This window comes from Pinus tabuliformis, chromosome 6 (assembly GCF_031772625.1).
Source record: "Pinus tabuliformis cultivar Carrire ecotype Pingquan chromosome 6, CPIR1, whole genome shotgun sequence".
In the NCBI taxonomy this organism is placed as follows: domain Eukaryota; kingdom Viridiplantae; phylum Streptophyta; class Pinopsida; order Pinales; family Pinaceae; genus Pinus; species Pinus tabuliformis.
In genome coordinates, this window is record NC_142292.1 from 1,357,848,644 (window position 1) to 1,357,863,717 (window position 15,074).

Below are 15,074 nucleotides of genomic sequence, written 5' to 3' on the forward strand. Positions count from 1 at the left end.
AATTATTCCTCCTTCATCTAAAAATCTTCTCCCCACCTATATGGATTCACTATTTAAAAACAATAACAATTTAAAAACCAAAGTTTTGCTTTAAAATGTGTTTATTTTTTTATATAGAAAATGAAGATTTACTTGAAAAAAAAAACTACCTTTATTTAAAATAAATCTATTTTTTTTTCACTGAACCTAAGGATTTACTTGCATAGAAAAGACTACCTTTTCTCACATAGATTCGCAATTAAAAAGAAATGAAAATAATAAAATTTAGACATGAGAACCAAGCCAAACTTTTCTCCCAAACAACTAAACAGAGTGAGAGTGACATTTATTATGTTATTTATATATTTAAATTTTATTTAAATAAATACTAAACTTCTGATAAAGGCAAGCCTCCGAAGTTTTTTCGTTCGATGTAAAAGAGGCTAATTGCAATCATAAGCAGTATGTGTTGGCGATCTCCAATAGCAGACTATGCAGCTTCTCCGGTGCAGAGAAGAATGGACTATGGTCTGTGTCCACACTGTAAACCTTCTCTGGTGGCGAATTGGCAATGAACTCTTCTTGTTCGGCAAGAGAGAGCGTGTTATCGTTAATAGTTTTGATAAAAACTCTTGGAACAACCCCATACCGCTCATCTGTGGTATCCAGGCTCAGGTTTGTCATTGCTCTGGTTGGACATGGTCGGAGCAACAGAGAAGCCAAAGTGGCATCCTGTCAACATCAAATTATATTTAGTGCCGCTCCTTTCAACATAATAATAATACATGATTATGTAATAATAATATATGATGATGTATTTTGATTTCTTTTAGGTAAAATGTTGTTAATATAGTTAACTAATTAAAAGTAAAAGAATATACTTATAAATATGGAGGTTACAGTAGAAAAAATGTTATTAGTAGACATAACAAGTACCAAATTAATATAATCAACCCATAAAGAAAAAATAAACTTACCAATGTGGAGGTTGTACCGTAGAATAAATCCTTCTGAAACTTTTTAGGCACTAGTGCAGATGTGGGAGGTTCTTCCCTGCCATTACCAAAGTTATATTCAGCTATCTTAGCCATATCTCTGTCCCGTTGCATCTGCAAATGCAAAGACAATTAACAGGGTATTGTTTAAAGATTTCATATTTTCTTTAGTATGGTAGGTCACTATTTTAGTTTGAAAAATCAAACACTTAAATTTTTTTTAATGAACATCATCTCTTTAAATTAAATTAATATCATCCATTTAATAATATATATATAAAAATAAACAAATTTTTAATCAAATTAACAAATATTTAAAAAAAAAAAGATTTCTCTTACTCACAACTGTATCTATATTTTTATTTCATTAAAAGAATCATAGAATTTCTCTTACTCACAACTGTATCTATATTTTTATTTCATTAAAAGAATCATAGAATTTCTCTTACTCACAACTGTATCTATGGTTTTATTTCATTAATTATATGTTTGTAAAAGCTAAAATCCTTACAATTTCCTTTATTCGCTGCATGGATTCTCCACTCCGAAACATAAAAGCGCAGAGATACACTGCTACCGCAATGAGATGCGGGAATTCTTCAGATCCACCGGCTACGCTAACGCCTCCCAAGCTGTGTCCCACTAACACTATCTGTGTCTCCATACAAATTATAAAGTTCTGTCAGACAGAAAAAGTTTGAAAATTGTAAAATTTAAATTAACAAAGGCCCAAAATATTTGTATGCTCTCAGGACTTTCGATTTCAGCGCGCTTTTCATTCTTCAATTTTAGTAGTGGTGTAGAAATATTATAGTTACGGAAAAAAATTTGGGGCAAATCACATTATGATATATTGGTTGACGCGTTTCAAATTAGTAAGTGCGGTTCATCGTCAGGGCAAGTTGAACCAGTTAGTGTGGTTCATCTTCACGATAAGTTGAAGAACCACACCATGGCTGCATGTTAAATAGGGAGAGCAGATCTTCCAACAGCTAAGTTTGACTAGGAAATGGGACTAACCGCTATATTTGACCATGTAAGGGCTAACTTTGACCAACCAATTGGACTCGACAGGATTAAAGATATAGACCAAATTTTTTATTTAATAATATTTTAATTATAGTAATTTTAATAGATAAATCCAATCGATTAATTAATATCTATTATTATAATATACTCTCATTTCTTGAATGTTAAATTAATAATTTTATTATAATGTTTGTAGTATTAATAATTAAGAAAAAGTAACTATATTTATGTTAAAATGTTTCATAGTGAATTGTATTAATAATATCATGAATTTCTTATCTTTAATATCCTTCTAACTATAGTATTAATGTTTAATTAAAATTATATTATTATATTATTATTACTTAAAACTTAATAATCTTAAGTATTTGGTGGCTTGTATATTTTTATAAGTAGAGCCTAATAACTAAATATGTATATTTAATCTATCTAATAAATTCTAGATTAGATAAATCTAGTAAAATTTTAGGGGAAGGAATATGATGGAAAATTCCTAAAAAAGAACTAAAAATGCAAAAAACCAAAAATTAAGGATTTATGACTCTTAATATTGATATTGTAAATTTTATTATTATAGTATTCTTATAGTAGTATTATTGATATTAATTTTAAAGTATCCAATAGCTTATTAATAGGGCTTAATAAATAACTATAAACTTAATGCATACATAATCATTCCAATTTTTTATTTTTTTTATTTTAGAAGATGGGAGACAAGGTGAAAGACACCGATTAGGAGAAGAGGGCAGGATCCAGCACCTGCTTATCTTCCTGCCGTCATCTCTATTGAGATTGCTTGGCCTTTTTTCAATCTCGGTGGCTTCTCTAAATTTCTGGAAACAGTGGAACCTTAGCAATAACCTAGGCCTCCTCAGTACACACATGATGCTTGGTCTTCTCGGCATGCTCTGCAAGGGCGGAAGATCGAGTTCTCCCATGATTTAGGTCTGCTAAGTGCTCATTAATTCTATGATTAATAGAGCAACTAGTCTCTCCAACGTAGGGGGTCCCACAAGAACAGAAATCATATAGACACCTTTCATGTCCTTAGGGCCGATGGGATCCTTCACTGATTGGAGGGAGTTACGAAAGGTGTTAAGAGGTCTAAAGGTCGAGGGAACATTACGTTTCTTAAGAATCCTTGCAATTTTATCATTGGTCCCTTGGATAAAAGGTAGATGGATCCTTGAGGCTCGATCTTTAGGGTCTTTTTTGACCTACGAATTCTTGTTGGCTTTAAGGAAAGCCCTTTGACCAAGGTGCCTACTATAACAGTTATTAACAAAGACATTGAGGAAATGGGCTTTTTCTTTATCGAGGCTTTTTTCATCAGAACGCACGAGTAGCAAGTGTGTTGATAACGCCCAAATTTTGAGCAGGGAAATGATGGGAGCTGGCATGAAGATATTGCTCGGTATGAGTTTTATTCCGAAACACTTGGTGGGAGAGGGACCCATCATTATCCTTTGAAATAAGAACGTCAAGGAAAGGAAGGCATCCATCGACTTCTTGTTCCATAGTGAACTTAATGGTGGAGGATTGATTGTTAAGATGTTTGAAGAAGATATCCAACTCATCTTGGCCATGAGACCAAATGACATTCATGTCATCCACAAATCTCTTCCATAGCTTAGGCAATAGTCTAACTGAGGCCAGAGCCTTGGATTCAAAATATTCCATAAAAAGATTAGCAACAATGTGAGACAGGGGGGAGCCCATGGCAACACCACAGGTTTGTTCAAAAAACTCACCCTCAAAGCAGAAAAAAATGGAAGTGAAACAAATCTCAACTAACTTAGCGGTATCAAGGTCCGTGAGCTAGTTGATAACTTCCATAACCTCTTTTATATTTTTATGTGAGAAAAATTATAATTTTCTTATACTTTTAAAAATATTTCAATATATGATTTAGATCAATTATTTGAATATTTATATTAATTCATTTAATTTAATTTAATTTAAGATAAATAAAATACTTACCCACCCTCCTATTATAACACAATGTTATTCCAAAAAAAATTCAAACCCATATACTAAAATTAAAAAAAACAAACAGCTGCTTTATTATATAAGCTGTATAATTATATCAGAAACTACAACATACTTGCATTATTGTATTGCTAATAAAAAATATGTTTCTTATACTTACCTACTGCAAACAAGTTATATTATATTGTAATTGGTTTTTCCAAAACAATTTTTTTGAATTTAATTAAAAACAAAAAAAGTTATAAAATTTATATAATGTTTTTAAAATATTTATTTTAAAACAATTTTTTTATTTTTATAGATTTTTATAAAATTTAAATTATATCAATATATTTTTTTTAAATTATAATCTTACTTCGATGGATTCAGTGTGTACTTTATTAACACAATTGCATTGTATTTATTAAAAGCCTTTTACTTTCAACTAAATACTATTGACAGTTGACAAAATGAGACACTATCCTCCAAAAGCACTTTAAACATCAAGCTATAAGCTTTAATTTCGTTGATTTTAAGAATCATGAATATTAAAATGGTGACATGGCATGATTCTAGGTTGAAGTTAAAACTAGTTATTTAATTTTTGAATTGTTTTTAGTGTTATGTTTTAGAAGTTTTTTTTGGATTTTTTCAATTTAATTTCTGTAAAAATTTATTGAAATCACAAATTTGATAACAATAAAAATGTCCTGAGTTTTTCAGCATGCTGAAATCCTATATACAGTCAAGAATCTAATTTAAATAACACAAATCAAAATTTCATCACCCAAATTTTAACACCAAAAACTTCAAAAAAAATCACAAAAATAACTTTTTTAATCCTATTCAAATATTCACAGGGTGTGAAAACAAGACAGAACAATCGTTAACATCAACCGCGGAAAACACTAAATATTCCCACGTCATCCAGTGTCGCGTAATTAATAAACACATCTCTTGCAGCTATAGCCTAAGATGTTGAGTAGGTGTGTAAAAACCGTACAGATTTTATATGCCACTCTACTTTGCAACCAGAAAAACAACCTTAAATTTAATGGGGAATATGTAAAATTTAATATATATATACATATATAGTCGATTATTATGTTGATAGAAAAACAACTTTAAATTTAATTAGAAATATGTAAAATATATATATATATATATATATATATATATATTATGTTTTGAGCTATGTTGCATGAGTTTTTGTAATGTCAGAACGTTTGGAACTTGGGTACGGGTGTCTTAGAGGTAATGGTAATATTATATAATAAAAAAACGAAAAATATATAATTATATAATAATCAAAATTAATATTAAATCAAAATATTCAAATATTAAAATAAATTTAAATATATAATATATATATAAATATATTCTCTGGATGTCTCTTTTCCCCAGTCTTTCCCTTATATATATATATATATCAATTCTTTGAAACATGACTAGTATTTGAAACAATCTGCCTTAAAAATACAAAGGAACAATTTTATCTATGTTTCTCTAGTTCTTCTTATGAGAAAAAATAAAGCAACTCTAATGGTTAAGCATTGACTGCCACATACAATATGCACACAATCTTCTGCGATACATATACATAAACAAAAAAATAAATACTCATCAGCATGACATCCCAGATATAGCCCTTACATTGAGGTGTCACAGGCTTCCTTAACCCATAAGAGATTGCTCCAGTTTCTTAATTAAGGATATCGGTGTTAAGGATGTCTTTGGCCCTATGTTGCAGGAAACGTGGTACAGAGGTCTGTTTCCATACGGAAACTGGTACGAAACATGGAAACGCATTTGGTATGGCTGTGAAACGCGTTTCCAGTGTACTGCCACGTTTCCCGAAACGGAAACGTGGCCAGTACGGTGTTTCACTGCGGTACGACCCACATTTCCTCATTAACTTGCTTTTTTTTTTAATTTGTTTTTTAATTTATTTTTAGGGTATGTTAGTGACTTCTAGTTGCTTCTAGATGGGTGTATAAAGTTATAAAAGTGAATTTTTGCCCTAGTGTTGATATGCAGTTTTGGAAGTTTGAGGCATATGCAGTTCATGGTAATGTTAAATTCTTAAAGTAAAAGTGATATTCTCCTTTATTTTTCATTTTCATCCTTTTACCTAAATTTTTAACATTACCATGAAATGATTCAGGATGTTTGAGAGTGGTTTCGCCCTCATTGGATTTCATATGGAGAAAGTAGAATTTTAGATCTCACTCAAAATCCAGCAGACTTATTTGTTTTTCAGGATTTTAGGATTGGGGGATTGCAATGTTTCCATTGGATTTTATCATGTACTAGGGTATGGAACTTGTATTTAATCAAGAGAACCAAGCCCTCTATGTAGGGGAAACTCCCAATAATCAAGATCATGTATGGTACTAGGATATGAAACTTGTATTTAATCAAGAGCACTAAGGTCGTTCGACTATGTAGGAGGAGACTCCCAATACAACAGTGGTCCTTCTAAAGAATGGGATGTGGATGCAGAAAATCCTGATTTGGATCTCTCTCTTGCAGCCTTATAGTCTTTATTGTACTTGCAGCCTCATATATTAATATAAATAAAGGCTGATTTTGAGATTTGGATATATAATAAAGGTTTCTTTTGGATATTCCGATATTTTTATTTTCATTATGTGATCATTCATGAGTAAATGTGATGTAAATTAAATCTTAATGTTTAAGTGTAATAAATTATAATGTATCATTTATGCTTTATGATTGCACACACACACACACATATATATATATATATATATATATATATATATATATATATATATATATATATATATATATATATTCCCGTTTCCCCGTTTCCAAAATTTGGGGAGGCCGCGTTTCGTATCGCTTCACGTTTCGGAAACTCATACCTGTTTCCCTGTTTCATGCAACCTAGCTTTGGCCTTTCTTCGAAAGTTTCAACAAAGCCTCATGTTTTGTGGGTAGTTCAACATATTTGTCTACATTCATGCAACCTAGCTTTGGCCTTTCTTCGAAAGTTTCAACAAAGCCTCATGTTTTGTGGGTAGTTCAACATATTTGTCTACATGCTTTGTATTCCCCAACCCCAGCAAACGCGAAAACTCTAAAAAAAATAGTGTTCAAAGCTCCCGAAACTTTCCAAAGCTTCCATTGCAACTCCCATAGAAAAGGGAATGTTCCCATACAGTTCCAAAGCTTCTGGGAGTGCGGGAACCACTGGAACGAGTTTCCCACCTCTAGGGAGTCGTTCCCGTGTAATAGAGGTTTTGAGTCATTAATATGTCAATGTTTGTATCACCCTTTTCCCATCATCACTAGTGTGAAGTAGTTGGGATTTTGACTTATTTGAAAGGTTGGTTTCCATTTTTTCATTGACGAATATTTTTTTAGTATGTAAGTTAATTACAAAGAAAATATTTTTTATTAATATATTAAGTATATAAGCTAATTATAAAGAAAATGATTTTTATTAATATATTAAGTGGTTGTAGTTTAATGAAATTATAATTTTAGTTAAAAAATAATGGAAATTCTAGTATTATTTCGAGAAAATCAGTTTTGTAGAAATTTTTGGAAATCATGGTTACAATTGTGTTTAAGGATTTTGTTTGTTCTAATTATTTCTAAAAAGCAAATATGTGAATGTGGATGAGATAGAACCCCTATGAAGAAGATAATAGCCACTCCCCTTGCCACTCTAGCTACACCCTCTTGAATATATATATGTGTGAGAGAAAGTATTTAAAAAAATAAATTAATTTTAATAAATATAAAAATTAATTATCATCATGGTTATTAAAAAGAAATATTATTACTTTATCTCAATATTTCTAAATTTGTATTTATAATTAAAAATAAATAAAAAAATTCAAATTTATATAAATTATTAAATAGAAGAGATTAATAATTATCTCAATATTACTAAAATTGTATTTATAATTAAAAATAATAATAAAAAATTTCAAATTTTTAACTATATATCTATACTTAAAAAAGAGGTTATTAATATTAATATAAAAGATAAAAAATATGTTTTTATATCTATAATATAATATTAAAAGGTCATTAAGCTTAATATAATAGATGAAAAATATATTTAGATGGTAAATAATGTAGAGGAAAAATAAAAAATCAACTTTATGAAATAAAAATCTATAATAAAATGAAGAGTTAACTATTTTTCAAAAGTTATAAATATTCTAATTATAATTGGTGTATATTTTTATTATGATGATGATTAATCTCTACTAAGATTATTAAGACCGTAAGAAAATAAAAGATTAGTAGAAATTCTTTAAGTCTTTATTTCTATGATCGAAAATATGGGAGAGAAGCGTTCCGAGATTGCCATAATTTTGCTTACTTAACAAGTCAAGAAGGTTGGTAGTGTGACAAAGATTTTGAAAATTAGAAAATAACTAAGTAAAAGCTAGGGAATCCAAGAGAAAGTGCTTTTCATCTTCAGCCATCTTATTATCACAAAAGTGATAGACTCTTTCATCCAAGGTGTTTTGGGAATTGGCCAACGCTCGGTTTCACTTTGAAACTCATGAGAATTAGTTCTTATCATGACAATGTTCATTTTCTTCTTAGCACTAGTCAAGACAAAAAGATAATTCTTGTTATCAAGGTTGGGGCTGATCACCTCCTTATAATACTTAGCTTCCTTTTTTCGCTCTAACTTCTTATCATCCCACAACTTATCCTTAAATTTGGAAGTAATAATATTTCTAATATTATCCTTATTATCCAAGATGGTCTCCTCCTTTACCCTCGAGTGGGCTAGTCAAGACTAGGCATCCTTATGCCAACCTCTCTTGAGCCAGTGGTGGGGTTTTTAGCTAGAGTTAGAAGCAATTTTGGGGAACCTCTTAGCTTCCTTTTTGTATAACTTCTTCTTATACATGAGACATCTAATTATAGCCATGCTTTCAATGGGGAAAAATTTAGCTTCAATCAAGAGGATAGGGTAAGGAGTATTTCCTTTAATCTTGAGGTTGTAGGTTATAAATTGCTTTTGGATCAACTCAATTTTCCTCCTCAATTATCTAGATATATTGCAACTCCAAAACTCACATATATATAAAATAACAAAGGTGACGAGAGTTTCAAAGAGGATTTTTTTTTTTTACTTCATACCCAAATATTTGTTGATTACGATTATTCTCAAGCCATAATAAGCTTTCCAACCTCCAATTTTCCTTTTCTCAATGTTATAATTCCAATTGAGTTGATGATGAATTTCAATTCATAGATATTTGTATGAAGAAACATTCTACAACTAGTTATTATCATAAATAAAATTATCATAGTTGGTCTTTTTGGATTTGATTTTCATTACTTTAGTTTTGTCGGTATTAACAATCATACCCATCTTGGAGTAGTAATCTTGGGAGGATTCTAAGATGCTTGTCGAGATCATCAGGGATCTTGGCTAGAAGAACAATATCGTCAACATAAAGGAGAAGAGCAATGACCATACTTGTGAGCTTGGGGCCATCACATCTTGTAGCTTCCAAACACTCTTCTAATTTATCGATGTAAATGCCAAAAAGGGTAGGGATATGGGATGCCCTTGCTTAACTTAGATATTGCATTTAGTTACTTTTGACCAACTCTCGTTGGTCCCAAGTTTGGAAATAACATTCTCGTATAGCCTAGTCACAACAACCCTCAACTCAATGTGAACCATTATCTCTTCTAGCCTCTTCCATAGCTTGTCGCAAGGAACTATGTCAAAATATTTTCTAAAGTCAACAAAACAAGAGAAGAGATCAATTTTATTATGATGGAATTCCTCTACAATGATCCTAAGAGTAACAATATGATCTATAGTTGAGTGATGTCTCATGAAATCAACTTGTCCTTTAGCTCTTTTACCCTGGTTTTCAAGCCAAACGCTAATCGTCTTTTCCAAAATGAGCCCATATAGTTTTGATAAAATGTGGCCAATCATAATGGTCTTGTAATTAGAGGGAATGTTTTTTCCCCACTTTTAAAGATAGGCATAATAAGACTTTGCGTCCCATTCCTAGGAAGCTTTCAATATCCCTAGGTTTCCCATTAGCAAGTTTCTTAATCCCAAACTCCACATCTTCCAACAAAAATATCCTCCTCTATAGGAGTGTTCAAGATGGCACCCATGGTGTTAGGGTAATTATGAAAATTCTTAAGATATATATCTAGTTCTTTAAGGAGATCAAATTATTTTCTTTCATTTTACAAATACAAATTTGCCTTTAAAACTTCCTAGGCTCAGCTTTAGAAAGGTGAACAAGATGCTCTTGCATCCTATTTATACAGTATCATTTCTTCCTTTAGATAATAGCTTTGTACATATTAATTTTTTCAATATTTTTAGTTTTGTTAGGAGAATATTTGATCGCTTTCCTAGAAATTTTACAATCATTATCATACAAAGTGTTGGAAGTTCTATTATTCTTTTTATAAGACACCTTAGTAGAGAAGTTGTTAATGGTAGTGGAAAGGATTGTAGTAAAAATGTGGTAGATGTGATCAATGTTATCATTATATGTTAAGAAAGCTAAATCCCTTTTTAAGTCTTTTAAGAAGAGATCCATTTTTCTTTTGTCAAAACAAATGTGCCTACGAATCTCAAAATTACGTTGCATGTGGTTGGTGTGCATGTAAAGGTTTAGAGTTAAGGTTAGGGATTTGTAGTCAGAATTAGGCTCATGATTGGTTAGGAGGTCAAGATTCACAATACATTGAGCCCATGAATACAAGTCATTTGGTCAGAGGTTGGCCACTTATTAATTATATTACAAATTATCAAGTCTTGGGAGCTACAGAGCTTGATTAGCTCGATACCCAATAATTTCTTGGTTATGTCTTTAGAATTCCTTTTGAATCTACTAGCTACTTCAGAGTCCTCATGTAGCGATAGAGGATTAGGGTGAAATTTATTACTTAGGAGAGTAGCTTGGTTAGTAGTAGTTCTAGTGTAAGGTACCATAGCAAGAGGATATTACCTTCATTCCTTAGACTATGAATATCCTATTATAAGGTATTAAAGAGGAATTTCTTATATAGGTTTTCCTTCTTATAGGAGGTAGAGTTGATAGGAGAAAAAAAACAAATTGTGAGATAAATCCTATTGGTGTTAGAGTCAAAATATTGATCCAGATGTACTGGTTAAGGGGGTTGATCTTATGAAGTCGAATGTGAGGAGAAATAATTTTTTCTTTATATAACAAGCTATTCCACCAAAACCTCTACGAGAGGATTTCTTGTTCTACGCCGACCAAAGAATGAATTCATCGATGTGGGGGACCTTACATTCATCATGCTCCCAAGTTTCAACTAAGAAGATAAGATCAAAATCACTTGGGATCTGACTTAACATAGGACCTCTATGCCATGGAAAATCATGATAGTTCTAGAAGAAGATATAGAGTGTTCCCAATTCGCATTTATCACTCTTATTTTGGTGTCTAACTCTAATAATAGCTTTCCTAGTCCTCATGATTGCCCATTTTTCCTTTCTTTCTTACCTCATTTACCTTTTGAACCTATTTCCTTAGTTCAACTTGGTCTTACGGAATAAGATCCTCATTTAAAAAGATTCCCGACCCTTTTAGGCTTGGATATTTACTAAGTATATACAATTTATGGTCATTACAACTTACCTTAAGAAGAATCAATTTATGTGTGTGCTTGAGTATCTTTCCCACCATTTTAGCTTGTGTTAGATAAGTTGTTTGAATTTCTTACTTAGTTTGTAGTTGTTTTCTTACTATTTCTGATGTGCCTTCATTATTTTGCACTATTATATCGACAATTATAAGGTCTAGGGCTCTTTTATGGTGCTCATGATCTAGTGGGATAAGAAGTTTGTGGGGTTTTCACAAAACGAGCTTGTGGACATGGCCCATAGCCTCTTTTGAAAGATACCTCATAGGGAAGTGATCTCTTGGACTATGTTTTGGGTAGAATTTGCATAGAATGGGCTCGTTGACAGATCCTTAAAGTTGTTTAAGGAAATGCCTCAGCCGAATATGGTCTCGTGGAATGTAACATTTTTAGGATTTGCAGAGTACGGGCATGGTGAGGAGAAAATTAAGCTCTTTGTGCAATTTGAGCGTGTTGAGGAAGAAGAGAAAGTCAAGGAAACCTATGAGATATTTATAAAAAATACTAATGGTGAGTCTTCCCCACTGTGGATCGGGGATTTGGACTTGGTGGAAAATATGAAGCAACCTATTGAGAATAGGTTGGGCATCTGTGTGAATACTCAGTGTCTATTTTTTGAAGGGAATATGCTTTAAGATCCTACTTAGATGAAGGACTACCACATATCTAGGAACTCTACCATTATCTTGAACTTGAGGTTGAGTGGAAGTATCCCATGACCCAAAAACCCTAACGGTTTTGTCTCTATCAAGGATGTGGTACAAGGAAATGCATTCAACTTAGTAAATGAACTTCAATTCAACCTTGGACCCTACATTGTAGAACAAATGCAACAAGTACCAACCATGGAGGTTAATCACTCCCTCTTTTTTTCTCTCCAATCCAAGGTTGTAGTATGCATGTTCCATGGATTTTGGCCTAGATATGATGCCTTACACTAGTGGGTCATTTCATCCTAGATATACTAATGTGAGATTTATTTATGTTCCAAAAGTGTTTTTATTGTCCAATTTGACACAAAGGAAGATTTGGAGAAAGTTTTAAATGATAGGCCTTGGTTTTGGAGAAGAGTTGGGCTCTTCATCACCCCACAGTTCCCACATTTTAATGCCACAAAAATGGTGGTCTCAACAATTCCTGTATGGGTGAGATTATCAAATCTCCCCCTCTTTCTGGAACCTCAAGATTCTAGAAGAAATTGGAAACATTCTATGAAAATTCAAAAAGATGGACCTCAAAAGAAGAGAGAAAGGTCTATTTACCTTCGTCAAATTGTGTTGAGATAGACCAAAACAAAGGTCTACTTGATCACATTCAACTAAAACATTAAAACTTTCATTGGATTTAAATATTATACTATGAGAACATGACATTCATATGCCCAATATGTTTTCAAAAGAGGACACTTGTAGAAGACATGCCCTTAGGCAAAAGAGCTTCCAAAAAAGAAAAAGCAGCGGGCCCATAAATCAAAAGGATGGAAACCATTTGATCCTCACTTGTTAGATGAAGATGAAGAAGAAACCATGGAAAACCATCTAAATCAAGCAGTAGTGGACGCATAGGTCCAACATGGTTCTAAATCCTAGATGCATAATGACATTGAATCACAAGAGATCTAGGCATTAGAGCAACAAAAAATAAGGCACATACATAAAATGGGATGTGAGGTACAAGGAGAGCTCATTTTTTTGAGAGCTCAGACTCAAACAAAGAACCATACCGAAGACAACATGATGCAAACAAGTGTTGGTTCCAGTTGGTTTGAACTCAAGGGGATAGTAGAAAGAACAAAAAAGAAAGGCAATAAAGAGAAGTTAAGTGATTATTATCACACTTAACTTCAAAGTTTCATATGTAATTTTTGTTTTTAAGTTTTTTTCTCTTTAGCTCATAAACTGAGAGGCTTATCTTATGGGATGTTTTACAACATATGAAGAATGTAATTTTTTTCCTTGGTTCAAAAAAAAATAAAATTACGAGTCTTTCCCCTTGGAAAAAAAATATTGTATATGAGCTATAGAAATAAAATATAATGGCTGTAGAGATATTTATTTAGCCTAAAAAACACTATACCCAAGCTTTCCAATAATTACAAGCTATTCATTGTTTTAACTATCCCAGCACGTAAACCCCATAGGCACTGAAAAGATTACAGGCGACAGAGATCAAATAACCTGTAGTGATAAACCCACGTAGAGATTAAACACACACACATCACATATATATATAATGAGTTGTAGAGATATGGCCACATAAAGATCAAACGAGCCACAAAGAACAAATGATCCGGTATAAATGAAAAAAAAATAACTTAGTTAAAATATATAAATAAGGTTTTATAATAAAATAAAGAGTTGGATAACTTTTAAGAAATCATGAAATGAATTATATTATGAAATACTATTTAAATTGTTTTTTCATATAGGGTTTATGATGTGCTAGGGTTTCAAGGTTTCTAAATCACCATCGTCGAAACTGTATTTTCCTACTTATGCAACTGACAAACAACCTTGATGCCACTTTATAGCTGATTGGGAACATGTCAAGCCCTCCTGGGGGAGGGGGGTTTGCCTCCTCCTCCAAATCTGTGGTAACTGGTGCTCATCGCCCCTCCAATGGTTCGTCCTCCAGCACATGGCAGCGAAAGGGTAAGAAAGCATACTCACTAGCTCAGGGAGCTCAATTACAGTCTAGAATGTGGGGCCACTACCTCCAAAAGGAAGCTAAAAACTTGCGAGTAGTGATCCCCAACCACTGCATGGAACAATGCTGACAATTTATGCAATATCATGCAATAGTTTGTAAATTTATGGGCATCTGGCCCAAGGAGTCAAATATTCTTAGATGGATCCAACTCAAATGGAATCCAAAAGCTCCATTTGATCTTCGCCATCAAGTAAAGGGTTTCTTCACAATGATCTTTGAGGATTTGGAAGACTGAAAGAGAATTTTGGACAACGTGTCTTACTTCATGAATAATGCAGGGTTATTCATGAGGCATTGAGAACCTAGCTACAACCCGAAGAAGGAAGAGTTCTTGGCAGCGCTTATTTGGGTTTGAATTTACTCTTTGCTAGAGGATTTTTGGGAGATGGATAGCCTCGAATTGGTTGATAATTCTATTGGAATTTTTTTGCAAGTCTTGGAGATCACCAAACTTCGACGGTTCTCGTCCTATGCCAGAATCTGTGTTTACATGAAAATATCACAACCCTTTACAAAATTGGTTGACATTGAGTATCAGGATGAAGTTTGATCTCAACCATTGGACTATGAACATTTCCCCTTGAAATGTAGAATTTTTCATGAGTATGGGCACCTATTTCGTGATTTCCCTCAGCGGCAGCAAGAGATCCCCTCTCCTTCGGCTAATGCCCCCCAAAACAGATTTCAGGAAGTTCCAGAATGATGCCCTTCAGCGATTAAAGGTCCTCTCACTAATACTAT

At 32.4% G+C, this 15,074-nt stretch overlaps 1 protein-coding gene across 3 annotated transcripts in view; it reads right to left on the reverse strand.

Moving 5' to 3' along the window:
• Positions 1-298: 298 nt before the first annotated feature.
• Positions 299-15,074, reverse strand: part of LOC149263673 (methylesterase 17-like) — a 208,705-nt gene continuing 193,929 nt past the window's right edge. Inside the window, exons 2-4 of one of the 3 annotated variants that reach the window (XM_089426579.1) lie at positions 1,486-1,653; positions 957-1,088; positions 299-711 (exon numbers count right to left, since the gene is read on the reverse strand). In XM_089426579.1, the coding sequence (XP_089282705.1) occupies positions 433-711; positions 957-1,088; positions 1,486-1,653 (579 nt within the window). In that variant the 3' untranslated portion in view covers positions 299-432. The remainder of the gene's footprint in view (positions 712-956; positions 1,089-1,485; positions 1,654-15,074) is intronic. The other 2 variants (XM_089426582.1, XM_089426584.1) reach the window with 2 other exon arrangements.